We start from the raw sequence: 14861 nt of genomic DNA, 5'->3' as shown, positions 1-14861 counted from the left end.
CCTCCCTCCACTTCCTGGACCTCTCCATTTCTATTAATGAAGACCGACTTGACACCGACAATTTTTACAAACCACCGACTCCCACAGCTACCTGGATTACACTTCTTCCCACTCTACTTCCTGCAAAATGCCATCCCGTATTCTCAATTCCTCCGCCTCCACCGTATCTGCTCCTAGGAGGACCAGTTCCACCACAGAAAACACCAGATGGCCTCCTTCGTTAGAGACAGCAATTTCCCTTCCCATGTGATTAAAGATGCCCTCCCACACATCTCGTCCACATCCTGCACCTCCGCTCTCAGACCCCACCACTCCAGCCGTAACAAGGACAGAACCCCCTTGGTCCTCACCTTCCACCCCACCAACCTTCGCATAAATCAAATCATCTGATGACATTTCCTCCACCTCCAAATGGACCCCACCACCAGGGATATATTTACCTCCTCATCCCTTTTCCGCCTTCTGCAAAGACCGTTGCCTCAGTGACTACCTGGTCAGGTCCTCGTCCCCCAACAACCCACCCTCCCTTCCTGGCACTTTCCCCTGCCACCGCAGGAATTGCAAAACCTGCGCCCACACCTCCTCCCTCACCTCCATCCAAGGCCCCAAAGGAGCCTTCCACATCCATCAAAGTTTTACCTGCACATCCACCAATATCATTTATTGTATCTGTTGCTCCTGATGCGGTCTCCTCTACATTGGGGAGACTGGATGCTTCCTAGCACAGTGCTTTAGGGAACACTCTGGGACACCCGCACCAATCAACCACACCGCTCTGTGGCCCAATATTTCAACTCCCCCTCCCACTCTGCCGAGGACATGGAGGTCCTGAGCCTCCTTCACCGCTGCTCCCTCACCACCCGACGTCTGCAGTAAGAACGCCTCATCTTCCACCTCGGAACATTGATGCCCTGGGGTTGAAATGTGGACTTCACCAGTTTCCTCGTTTCCCCTTCCCCCACCTCACCCCAGTTTCAAACTTCCAGCTCAGCACTGTCCCATGACCTGTCCTACCTGCCTATCTTCCTTTCCACCTATCCACTCTACCCTCTTCTCTGACCTATCACCTTCATCCAACCCCCATTCACCCATTGTACTCTTTGCTACCTTCTCCCACCCTCCTATCACCTCCGTACCCACCCCCACTCACCTACTGTACTCTATACTACGTTCTCCCCACTCCCACACTCCTGTCATTTATCTCTCCACTCTTCAGGCACTCTGCCTGTATTCCTGATGAAGGGCTTTTGTCTGAAACGTCGATTTTCCTGCTCCTCGGATGCTGCCTGAACTGCTGTGCCTTTCCAGCACCACTCTAATCCAGAATCTGAAAATGCACAGCAGGTCAGGCAGCATCTGAGGAGCAGGAAAATCGATATTTCAGGCAGGAACCCTTCATCAGGAATGAGCTCATCCAGAATGTCCTCGGATGCTGCCTGGCCATCGGTCATGGAAGGTTGACCCCACAGAATGCAAAGAAGAAAACCTCCAGAGGAAGATACAAAGAGAAGATTTGACAGCTGCCAGGTTTTGAAATTTGAATTTTGGTAAATCTTCATCAGGAGTGTTTTATCGGACTAGTATTATACAAGGGAAATTAAAAGATAGGTTAGAGGAACGAGTTGTAAACAGTTGTTAGTTAATTATTCTCTTTAATATGTTAAGAAATAAAGTTGTTACTTTTCACTTTAATTAGTTCTTGGCCTCTTGAATTTTCACAGAATTCTGCTGGGGATAAATCTTTTCTGTGCTGCTGCTTTAAAATTAAGAGGGGGGTTTACCCCACGTCATAACAATAGTATTAACTCTTTCAGGTCATTTTTGATTTTCTTGTGGAAGATAACTCAATAATTAATCCCAATTTTTGACAACTTCCTCATTGTCCAATTTGAATTGGACATTCCTCAAATCAGAAACCTCTGAACTTGGCTCTTCCTTCTGTGCTGTAATCATTAACACCTTCTCCTCTTGCTTTCCTTCCCTTTCAAAATACCTTTTGAGCATATTCACATGACACACTGAGATTTCTTCCTGACTGGAGTCCTTATCAAGTAGTTCACCTCACTTAATTTCTTCTTGATTTGATAAGGCCCACTAAACCTTGCTTTGAAAGTTCATCTATTACTGGAAGTATACCAATACCTTATCCCCAATGGCAAAATTGCAAATTTGTGATTTCTTATCTGCTTCTTATTTGATTGTCTGCTGCGATATTATTAAATGCTGTCTAGCCAACCCCCCAGCTCTATTTAGTCATTCTCTAAAACTTTACACATAGTCCAAATGGCTGGTCTCTGAATTCTGACTTACTAATTTCTCCTTAATCAACTTTAAGGGTCATCTTATTTCATACACAAAGATTAATTCAAATGGACTGAATTTGATCAATTCATTTGGTGCACCTCTGATCGCAAAAAGTACAAACAGAATTCCCTTATCCCAATCATCTGGATAGTCCTGACCATAAGACCTCAAAATGGTTTTTAGTGTTTGATGCCATCTCTCTAGTGCTCCCTGCGATTCCGGATGGTTCGCAGTAGATTTGAATTGCTTTACTCCCAAATTATCCATAACCTCCTTGAGTAGTTTGGATGTGAAGTTTGACCTTGATCTGACTGGATCTGTATTGGTAGTCTGTATCTACCAAAAAAAAATTGAGTAATTCTTCAACCCTTTTAGCTATGATGTTACACAATGGGATTGCCTCTGGAAATCTAGTCAATACATCCATTATTGTTAATAAATACTTATTCCCACTTTTTCTTTGAGGTAGGGGACCTATGCAATCAATCAAGATTCTTGTGAAAGATTCCTCAAATGCAGGAATAGGTATTAAAGGTGCAGGTTTTATTACTGCCTGTGGTTTTCTGATTAGCTCACATGTATGACACGTTTGGCAAAATTCAACTACATCTTTGTGTAGTGCAGGCCAGTAAAAATGTCTTTGTACTTTAGCCTGTGTTTACCTCACCCCTACATAACCTCCAGGTGGTAGCTCAGAGGTCACTTGCAGAACCTCCTTTCTAAACCGTACTGGTAAAACAATTTGATGAACTTCTGCCCATTTCTCACCCACTCGAATGTGATGTTCTCCATTTCCTCATTAAGACATCATTTGTTAATAATAACACACAGGGATGAATTCACTCTCCTGCTCTGCAAATGCCTTTTGATACAACTGGCATGTTTATCTATTTGCTGCTGATCTGTCCCACTTATCTGATCAAAAAAGCCTCTGAAGCCTTTGGCTTCCTTATCTGTGGCTTTTTATCTCTCCTGCTTCAGCTTGTGCCTCTGTGACCTTGTTAAGAAACAATCTGGGAAATCTCCAAATAAGTCTCCTGCAATGCTTCAACTGCCTGAGTTTCCACTGGCTGTTCAACTAGGATAAGCAGCGTGCCTATCAGTGAATCAGCTATATAATTTGCAAGGACAAATTGTATTCCAGGAGCTGAGAGTTTGCCCAGTACTCCTACCACAAGTTCTCCAATCTTTCCTGGACACTCTAGCCCCACTTTACATAATTGAGCACTTTTTGTCTCCCCATGTACCAGTACCTTTTCTGGCAATAATCCTTCAGAAGTACATATCTCCTTATCCTTCAGAATCACAGACTGAGAGGATCCGGTGTCCCTTAATATTGCAACCTCTTTACCTGCTACTCCTGACCTATGTGAATAAACTTTACCTTTTGCATGTATATTTTTCAGGCAGATCTGGCACTTCCTCCTTAATCAACCACTGATTCAGCTTTCTAGCTTCCATTGGGCTTTCTGTTACCATGCCAACAAAACGTATCCTGTTTTCCTACATCGACTTTCTTCTAACCCACCAACACTTATTTCATGTGGCTCAATTTATTATAATGAAAACACTGGAGCCTTTTAACTTCTTTGTTCCCCTCAAGGGTTTTCTTTTTACCCTGTGGTAAGTTCTCCTTATAATCGTCACTGAGATCTACCTTTCCCTTTCCATATGAGGATTTCTCTTTGACCCAATTTCTAGACCTCATGGACAGCAATTGATTCTGGAGGCCAAACCAAGCCCTTTCAACTGCTAACCTTGCTGTTTTAACTCTCTGCTCTTCCACATGAGTTTGGACTACTTCATCGTTAAGCTTACCTTCAGCCTTTATCTCCAGCCTTTTAAGCAGATTCCCTCTCTAAGTGTCATTTTCTAAAGTTCAAACGCTCTCTTTTTTTCTGTCTCTTCTGCTTCTAATCATGACTCAAACTGTTTCAGCTCCACTGTCCTTTCCTTATCTCTTGTCTCTAACTCAAGCTGCTTCATTTGCAGGTGAATTCTTGCCATCTCCATAGATTCTGATGGTTTCTCCAGCAAGTTTAAATGCTGAGCTACTGCTGTAGCTATCTCTCCTTTCATCACAGGCAGCTCCAACCCCAGCTGGTCTGCTAATTCCAGCAACTTGGTCTTATTCACTTTTTGCGTCACCTCGTCCACATACAAAATTATCTTGGCGACTATAAGAGCCATTACTATCCCAAGCTTTGTCTACCCAACCAAACCAACACCCAAAGTAAAGACACTAGCACTTACCACTTGCTGTTTAAAATCCCGCAAAGAGCCCCAATCTGTTATGGACTAGGCCAAACAACTCAAAACATTCTTAAGCAGGCAAAATAAATTAGCCATGTTGACTACCAAGTTTCAAAACAGATAAAAATTTATCCAAAAAATTTTGGAATGAAATACAAAGAACAGAGTAAAAAAATACCTACAGAGCTCAGACTATCCAAACAAGACTTAATTATGCTGCTCTGAATATGCACAACAGTCACAATAAACAAACCCCCTGAAACACAGTAAAAATTAAACAAAGGCTTACAGGTCGAAGTGAGAAGGGCAGAAGGAGAGAGAGTCTAGCAGCCTATTTCCACACAGCCCACAGGTGAACTTCTAACCAAGTTCTGAACTAAACTACTCAGCTTAAGAACTCGCAACACCCACTTGACTTATACAGGTTTCTTCTAAAAACATAAAAACAGTTTGGCCAAAAGTCTCATCTGTTTACTTATAAACAAAAGACCTCAAATACTCTTTGATCTCTGTACCAAATCCAGCCATTTCAGAGCCCGGAGTGTTTTATGATGATTCTGAGAAAAACCAAGGACATAGTATCCTTGAAAAAGGGAACAGGTTTTAGAAAGGACCAGCTTTGTAACAATATTAATTAATGAGAAAATGTCTAAAGTGATGGTCAACAGGGTATAAGAAAAATATGTTCTGTTAACAAAACACTGGTGGACTCGATGGATGAACCCACCAGAGGCAACTTGACAAAAATACCATGGAGAAGGGGTTCAATGGTAGATTTAAGCAAGAAAAGATAGATTTGGGCTAAAATGCAGAATGAACAATGGCATGGATTGATTGGGCTGAGTTACCTATATCTGGGCCATATATCTGATGTAATCTTTTTTATTTCTTAATGTTTAGACATGGTGATGAAATGTAAATAAAAGTAGAAAATGCTGGAGAAACATTCAGCAGCTATGGCAACATCTGTGGAGAAAGACACAAAGTTAATACTACATGGCTATTAAATTTTAGAAGCCATGAGGAAAATTATTGAACCCTAATTTGTCAGTCTTCTGTTACAGTGTCAGTGTTGAAATGTGTTATATCTTACAATTTCAAGAACAGTTTGTCAGATTTGATGGATTCTAACAGTTGACAATGAAGCAAAAAACAGTTGAGTTAAATTTCCATGTAACTGTGATTTTTTCTTCCTTTACCCCTTGTAGATGTATCCCTGATAATTCCATGTTCATCAAACTATGCAGATGATAATATTCTCAGCAAGCTTCCCTCTTCCATGTATGACAACTCCTTCAATATCTTTTTCAAGAATCATTATGCTATAGCACAGTATTGATTCACTTTCCACATCCTTCATGCTGAATCAGATGCAAAGGTGGAATAAAAATCTTAATTCAACAACTAACTTTAAAGAAAATCATTTTCTTGTTCACAGATCTGGAACAGCAACAAAATATGTGATACATTAATTGGTGAGGTGACTCTTGAAGAATCCCAAGATAACTCTAGCAGACAGCAGATCCTGCAACTTCAGACAAAGGACAGACAGGAAAGTGAAATGCCAAGCTACATCACTATCACTGTCACCAGCAGCAACAACCTTGCAGCATTTTGAAAATGAAGAATGTCAAAATAACATTGCTGCAGAGCAGAATTTCATCCGCATTCTTTTGTTTCTTTGTAACAGTTTGAAAATTTGTAGAGCTACATAAAAGAAATGTTTGCACACTTTTCCCACTCTCTCCCCAATGACAATCCCCAAAAGAAAAAAATTCCAAATTTACCATAGTTTAAGAGAACAAATATCAGTATTAATTATCTTGTGATAGCAGTGACCAAAAGTTTACATTTTTTATTATAATCTGTCAGTTTATAATTATTATTAGTTCAAAAGAATTTCACAGAATGAACCTGTATAAGCAGGCATGATTGTGAAAGGCATTCTTCCCTAATTTCTATATTAAAAAAGCCATATTTCTGATCCTTTTTCAGAGGCAATTACATGTTATCTTCTGAAGGAGATTAATAAGCTTACTCCCAAACTGCTTTAATATGTTATAAATACGTTAAACTTTTGAGTCAACTGTACCTTCTACCTTTTTGGATTTTGTTTCCTGTGACTCCTTTCATCTAATTTGATGGTGAACCTTAATGTTAATAGGAGCTAATATACATGGCTCTTTATCTGTTTATAACCATCCAGTGCATGAGCATTTCATAGAAGCTGGATAACTGTGCCTTTGATTTGGACACTTTTCAAGCACAGCATGAGTCAGCATCTGTTGGAAAAGACTTAATTCACAGTTAGGAATAATGAATTGATCAGCATTTATGATTGGACTCACATTAATTAAAATAGTACACTTTATCTTCACATAGAGCATATAGTGTAATAGAATTGTAGAGACTACAATCAGATCAGTCATAATCTTATCAAAAGGTGCAGCAGACATGAAGGCCAAATAATCTATTCCTGCTCCTAATTTGCATGCTCAGATAATAATACAAACTAAGGAGCATACAAAATATTTTGAATGCAAAGTCGGAAGATTATGCTTCAGTCATACAGAGGATTACTGAGATCGCATTTGGAGCACTTAACACAGCATTGTTCACCTGATTTAAAGAAGGATGTGGTTGTATTAGAATCAGTTCAGAGAAAGTTTACCAAACTAATACCTGGAATGAGTGGGTTGTCTTGTAAGGAAACGTTAGACAGGATAGGCTTGTACAAACTGGAGTTTAGAACAGTTGGAAGTGACTTGACTCAAACATATAAAATTCAAAGGAGTCTTGACAGGGTAAGTGTGGAGAAGATGTTTGCTCTTGTGGAAATATATAGAACTAGGACTCAGCATTAATGTTGTTTCCATTTACATAGACTTTCAAGGCCCATAAGTGGTAGCCACTTTCATCCCAGCATTGATGCCCATGGCACACCACTCATTATATCTTGTCAACTTGAAAAAGACCCATTTACACCTACCCTGCTTCCTGTGAGCCAGCAAGCCTGCTATCCCAACTATCACGAGTTTTTATTTTCCACGATAACTTTTAAGCTGGAACTTTTTCAAATGGCTTCTGGGAATGTAAATGCAGTACACGCATGAGTTCCCCAATATCTATAACAAAGTACTTCCTCAAAGCTTTGACAAACATGCCTTCCATTTCACAAAACCATCTTGACTTGCAGAATTACAGTGAAAACCAAGTGTCCTGCCACAAAGTCTTTAATCATAACTTCTAGCATCGTCCCTATGACAGCTGTTTATCTAATGCGTCTGTAATTTTCTGCTTTCCACCTACCTCCTTTTTTGAATAAAAGAGTTATATTTGCTATTGTCTAATGGGACTGTGCCCAAATGTAGGATGTATTTGAAATTTAAAACCATGCGTCAACTATTTCGCTAGCTACGTCTTTTAAAATCTATGGATTAAGTCCTTCAGGACAGGAACACTTGTCAGCCCATTGTTCCAACAATGTACCAAATGCCATTTCTCTGGTAATTGTGATTTTTCTGACTTCCTCTATCTCTTCCATTTATTGATTTATCACTGCTTCTGGGAAATCACTACATAAGTAATACATAAGATAGAAGTTAAGATAGAAACAAAATAACTATTCAATTCACCTGCCATGTCCTTATCTTCCAGCATTAATTCTACAGATTCAGATTCTATTGGAAGAAAATTTGTTTTTATCAACTCTTTTAAACATATCTATAGAAACTCTTACTATCTGTTTTTAAATTTATGGATAACTTTTGTACCCTAATTTTCCACTATTAATTAATTTTTTGGTCAGTTGAGTTTCTGGGAACATATTGGATGCTGATGATGGGTTTCAGTGAAGGTAATGCTACTGAATGTCTAGGAGAAGCTGTTAGTTTCTCCCTTGTTGGAGATGGCCATTGCTTGGCATTTGTAAGGCACAATGTTGCTTGTTACTTTCTTTTCTATATCTTTTTACAATGTATTAACATAAAAGTAGCTTTGAAGGTACTTTATTTTCAAATGCAAGCATTGAAGATTGTAACTGGTCTCTTCCAGATAGATGGTTTGCATTTTATCCTGTTGTAACGTGAAGAAATCTACTTTATAGACTTGGAAACAGAACTGTAAAGGATATCTGCTAATTTACTACAATATATTACCACATAAATATTACTTTCAGTTTTGCAATAGATCTTAGGTATCTTATTTGTTTTAGAAGAAAAACATTTGAACAGATGAATTAATCAAACAGCGCACATTTGAATCGCATAGGAAATATAAGAAAGCATCACAACTTGGTCAACAAAATCACATTGTAATGATTTCAAATATTTAGTAAATTTTTCTACCTTTCACATAATAAAAGTTTAATGTCAAGTAAAAATCAGCATAATACACATAGGAAAGAAAAATCTTTAAAAATATATTAGAATATAAGGACTTTGGTTAACAAGTTGGAACAGCAACAATGACCCATCCATTTCAACGAATGAGAGAGTGTTCTGTAAAGGCATTCAGTGGTGTCAGGCTGATTAATTTAAATCAAAAGATCCTTGGCTCAATTCCTCCACTGTGTTAGTGGATTTCAGCATGAGTAATAAGGAGGGGAATAGATGCTGCCTCAGCATACCTTGTTAGGGGATGAAACAAAATTAGCCAGGTTCTTACTCACCACTACTCGCGGAGTCGTTTCAGAATGTGTGGTGATTTGCTGCAATGCCCCTCTACGTTAGCGGTATTATTGTTTCAGCTTAGCCATAAAGAATAGCCAGTTGCATATATAACTAAGAGTTGCACCGGTCTTTGAAACCAGGGTTGTAGCCTTCACGGTATTTAAGGGAGAAAATTGACAAACGAAATAGAAGGTAGCTTCAAACAAACTACATGAGCCTTTTTATTGATGTGACATTTTTAAACTCTCTATGCTGTTTTACAAGGTACTTGTGGATATTATCATTTGTGTCAATTTGACAAGGTACAAATGTTTGAAGATGTTGTGATCCTACAGGACTCCCTTCAATGAAAACTTGAAGGCAATCAGTCTGGGAATTTAGCTGCAGGAACCCTTAGCAAACTGGAGAGGTCAGAGATAAATCAATAATACATGGCTCTTGAGCTCTTGCACTCAGTTACACTCATGTGGAAAACCTTTAAATCAATCTGGTTTGGACCTTTCCATGGACGTACTTTCTGCTAAACACCAGAAAATTAAAACTCATGTCACTTAGAATGCATCCATCTGTAAACTTAGAAAATTCAAATAGAATCAAAATAAACTATTTTATTGCAAAAATAGCAAACGCAACATTGATACATTTAAAATGTAAACATAATATACTTAAGTTTTATGGGTTAGAAATCAGAAGGTCCTGTTTTTGGATGCAGGAGTTACAATTTGCAACCATCCCACACCCATTAGAAAGTGAGTAAAAGTCACCATTGTTCTTTCTCTCTAGGGAAAGCTGACTGGTCATGGTGAGGTTATCCTAAGGATCACCATATCATCACATCACAGTACATTCCCTGCTCACAACCCGACCAACTTCTTCCACTGTTCAATCTACCACAACTCCATCATTTACCCAGCAGCACGTCATACACGGCCCTCACCCTCACACACTTAGCAGTGCTCTCAGCATCACGTGCATCTAATCATTTCAGCAAAAACCAAAAGAACTGCAGATGCTGTACATCAGAAATAAAAACAGAAGTTACTGGAAAAGCTCAGCAGGTCTGGCAGTATCTGTGAAGAGAAATCGGTGTTAACATTTTGGGTCCGGTGATCTTCCTTCTGAGGTTTTTGTTTCTAATTACCTCAGCAAGTCTGCAGGGATTTACACTGGTAGGTACATCACTATAGCATAGTGTCACACAACTCAAAGACAGTCTTTCCTCTGTCTTGCAGAGGAGGGCCACGACATGAGAAAATTAGAGAACTGGAGGGGCCCAACACAACCTATCCACCCTCTCCTTATAACTCAAATATTCAAGTCTTGGTAACATCCTCGTAACACTCTTTTTGCACCCTTTCCAGTTTAACAACATCTTTCATATAGCAGAGCAACCAGAATTGTACACAGTATCTAAATGTGGCCTCCTCTCCCAGGGAAACAGCATTCATGCTCCAATACTGTTACTTTACTAATGAACTGGCTATTGCTCTTCAACTAGCCAGCCCAGACTTCTCCCCACTCGCGCCAAGGTGCAGCAGTCTAATCTTGTGCCAGTAGGATCTAAATGTCTGCCTTACTAAAAGGCTGCTTGTTTCCACCAGCCATATTGCTGCCAGAGGAGTGCGTAAAGCATTAGGACAGACAAAAGCATCTACAAGACAAGCATTAAGGAAATGCACAACAGGGAATTGTTTTTTAGAATTGTATGTGTTGCTGCATAAAAGATGTTTTGTGAAAGTTTTTGATAGAAAACCCTAGAGTGTGGAAAAGGCCCTTTGGCCCAACAAGTTCATACCGACTCTCTGAAGAGTGTCCCACCCAGACCCATTCCCCTACTCCAATTACTTTACATTACCGCTGACTAATGCACCTGACCTACACATCCTGAACACTATGGGCAATTTAGCTTGGTCACTTCACCTAACCTGCACATCCTTGGACTGTGGGAGGAAACCGGACACCTGGAGGAAATCCATGCCGACACAGAAGAATGTGCAAACTCCACACAGACAGTCACCCGAGGCTGTAATCTGGGTCCCTGACTCTGTGAGGCAGCAGTGTTAACCACTGAGTTACCACACTCCCCCCAATGATGGTGACTTTATTCTAGAAATTTGAGGAAGGAAACATTGCAATGTGACAGTAGAGGACAGGGAGTGCATGTTGGGATAGGAAGATTGAAGTACAAGTAGACCATCACAATTCGCTGACATCCATCTACTTACATAAGGTCTGGGATATCTTTTACCCACCTCCTCGGTTTCTCCTCACAGAGTTACCCCTCTGAGCTCAACGTCCATTTCATGGGGTGATGTTGCAGACCAGGAAGAACTGCACCAAATGTTCCCATAACCAGATCAGCTGGTCCTTTCTTCTTGGCCATACTCACAAGCTGGTAATTTAAAAAATCCAAAGACCTCAGGTAGCACCTCCACCAATAGCTCTGGAGTGAAAGTCATTGAGCAACAGTGCCTGAGAATTTGCACAGGTTCGGGGTATTTTTGCTGTTTGCAGAGTGGCCACTGACGAGCTTGCCAGTGTTGTCTGAGTTTGGGATTCTGGCATCAAGTCAAATGGTTGGGGCAGGATTTTCCAGCAGTTTTTGGGATCCCCACATTGAAGCTAAATAGAGGTCCAGGTTCTGAGCCCTCAGTTGTTGGCAGACAGTGCAGGGACCAGTTTTCCTGGTTCTCTCTGTTCAACTAAATATACTACACCAAGCCTGGCAGATGAGCTGAGAGGTGAGCAAGAAGGCTTTCGATTTGAAGACATCTGGGCGGCCCACAAATAATTAATACATTTTTTAGATTTCATTAAGAAATTATATTTTTCAAAACAAAAATTGCTTAGAGGACCAAGCTAACTGGGCCTGCTAAAGCATGTGAGACCCCAGAGCTGTCCCTTCCCACTGGCTGTCCCAATCTCTGAGGGGTGGGGGAAATGAAGAGAGTGGAGACTGACCACGGAGAGCAGTATCCATTAGACCCCACCCAGATGTAGAGGTGCCAGTGTTGGACTGGGGTCGACCAAGTTAAAAATCACACAACACATGGGTATACTTGGAAGCGCTAACTGTCGGAGCACTGTTCCTTCTTCAGGTGATTGGACTATAACCCAGAGACATGGATGAGGGGGACACACTCTGTTCCACCCTATTGCTAGGAAAATCGCAAGCAAAGCACAGGAAATGACTTGTAGAATCATAGAATCCCTGCAGTGCAGATAGAAGCCATTCGATCCATCAAGTCTGAACCAACCCTCTGGATAGCATCTCATCCAGATCCAGACTCCCACCTTAGCCCCATGACACTGCATTTCCGAGGGCAAATCCGTCTAGCCTACACATCCCTGGACAATACAGGACAATATAGCTTAGCCAATCCACCTATCCTGCACATCTTTGGACTGAGGTGGAAACCCATGCAGAACACAAAAACTCCAATGGACAACCTAACCCTGGCGCTGTGAGGGCAGCAGAGCTAAGCACCCTGATGAACAGGACTGCTGGTCAGAACAGTCAGTCTGCAGATTGGTTGCTTGGCATGAGAAGCGGATGGAGGGTTCAAATTCCTGCCAGGAATTCCAGAGGGAACCAGCATTCCTGCCACAGGAATCAGAAGGATTCTACCCACATGGTGCACAAAGAAAGCAGCCAGCAATGTGCCCAGTCCCACTCAGAACTGTAAGAGACATGTACACATTTCTAACTAGCCATTAAACTATGTTGACAGCTGGACAGGATTCATTTGTTTAAACATTCCTTGCAAATTGCCTACAAATATCTTGTTTATAATGAGCATACTTAAATACAAATAAATAATGCAAAGCATTTTATTTAAATCATGACTCTTTTAATGATAATACTAATAAATAATAGTAACACACAGGCTTGAAAGGATTCATTAGACACTGAGCAGGTCAGATTGACTGAAATTGGGAAAGAGACTCACACCTAAGTTTACAATGGCATTTTCTAAATCGGAGTTGAATGGAGCTATTTAATTTTGGACAGGTTGGGTGAAACTTCAAGGCTACCACCTTGTTGTGGTTATTACTTATTTGACTTCAGAGTTTTGAAAAGGTTTCTAATTGTCAAATCTAGAATGAGCTTGAGCTTGTTTTATAATATAGTTGATCAGATTAGGCTGACAGATTGTAATGTTACATTGTAATCATACAACCTTTACTTTGGAGAGAAGAGAAAATCATTAAATTTCTCTTAGAAGTTTTACTTGCAGTATCATATGACATTAAACATACTAGCAAGAGTTGAGGTTTGTGTGAATTGTAAATGGTCTCCAAAGGACCAGAATGAATGATTATATAGCTATTACTTGTACTTTTTGATTTTGTTTTCAATGAGTAAAATGAATAAAATCCTTAAAACAATGTGTGTAAATTGAAATAATATTCCTAACTCATTTAATAGATGGAATATAACCATCTCTGTTCTGAAGCTGCAACATTCAATGTTGGTTTATCTTTAAAAGGTAACAGGACAAATTGACAAGATTATAAGAAAAGTATGTGGAATTGCATACTTGGTAAATAGGTGAAAACAGAGAAAATGTTAAATCTTTAAATCGCTAATTAAGTCTTGGCTAGACTATTGCTAATAATTTCAGCAAGATCTGGACACATATACTCTATCATACAGGAGAAAGTGAGGACTGCAAATGCTGGAGATCAGAGTTGAGAGTGTGGTGCTGGAAAAGCACAGCTGGTCAGGCAGCATCTGAGGAGCAGGAGAATCAATGTTTTGAGCATAAGTCCTTCATCCTGATAAAGGGCTTATGCCTGAAACATCGATTTTCAAACTCTGCCATACGTCTAATCTCCTAAGGAGATAATAAGGTGTTGTGTAAATTTAAGATCTTTTGTTCTCAAGGGTTTATCACAAAAGTTTCACTCCAGCCTTGAATATCTAAGAAATGATACTCATTTTTACAGGAAAAAGGTAATTATCTCTTGCTAATCGCTCTGGAATGAAGTGTGTTTGGGAGGTCAAGAGTACAATTAATATATTCCCAATAATATGTTTAACTTTTTATTAATAAAGACAGGTTTTATTATTCTTTACAGAGATATCTACATGAAAACCCACTAAGCAATGTTAGTTTTCAAAGTTCACACTTTTCTCACAAAGCCCAGTGGTATCACAGAATGATTACTGTGCAGATGGAGGTCCTTCAGCCCATTATGTCTGCACCAGCTTGTCAAATAAGCATCATTATCCAGGGCCAATCTCCTGCTTTCCCATGTTCTCTTGTACATTACATTTATCCAAATAATCACACAATGTCCTCTTGAATGCCTCAACTGCCTCCCCCTGCCTCCACAACATTGAGACAATACTTTCCATATTCTAACTAATTGCTTGACTATTAATAAGATATAGGAGCAGAATTAGGCCATTTGGCCCATTGAGTCTGCTCTGCCATTCGACCGTGGCTGATGTGCTCCTCACCCCCCATTTTCCGGCTTTCTCTCCATACCCCTTCAATCCATTACCAATTAAAAATCTGTCTAACTCCTCCTTAAATTTACTCTCCCTCCTAGCATCCATCGCACTTTGGGGTAACAAATTCCATAGATTCATAAAGCTTTGGATGAAATAGTATAAGGGGGTAGCAA

At 40.0% G+C, this 14861-nt stretch overlaps 1 protein-coding gene across 1 annotated transcript in view; it reads left to right on the top strand.

The window, feature by feature from the left end:
• Positions 1-6418, top strand: part of LOC132820142 (calpain-5-like) — a 153770-nt gene extending 147352 nt beyond the window's left edge. The window contains exon 13 of the mRNA XM_060832083.1: positions 5996-6418. Within this exon, the coding sequence (XP_060688066.1) occupies positions 5996-6175 (180 nt within the window). The 3' untranslated portion in view covers positions 6176-6418. The remainder of the gene's footprint in view (positions 1-5995) is intronic.
• The last annotated feature ends 8443 nt before the right edge of the window (positions 6419-14861 follow it).

The sequence above is a fragment of the Hemiscyllium ocellatum genome, chromosome 11 (genome assembly GCF_020745735.1).
Source record: "Hemiscyllium ocellatum isolate sHemOce1 chromosome 11, sHemOce1.pat.X.cur, whole genome shotgun sequence".
NCBI classification, from domain to species: domain Eukaryota; kingdom Metazoa; phylum Chordata; class Chondrichthyes; order Orectolobiformes; family Hemiscylliidae; genus Hemiscyllium; species Hemiscyllium ocellatum.
This window is presented reverse-complemented; position numbering and strand designations above follow the sequence as displayed.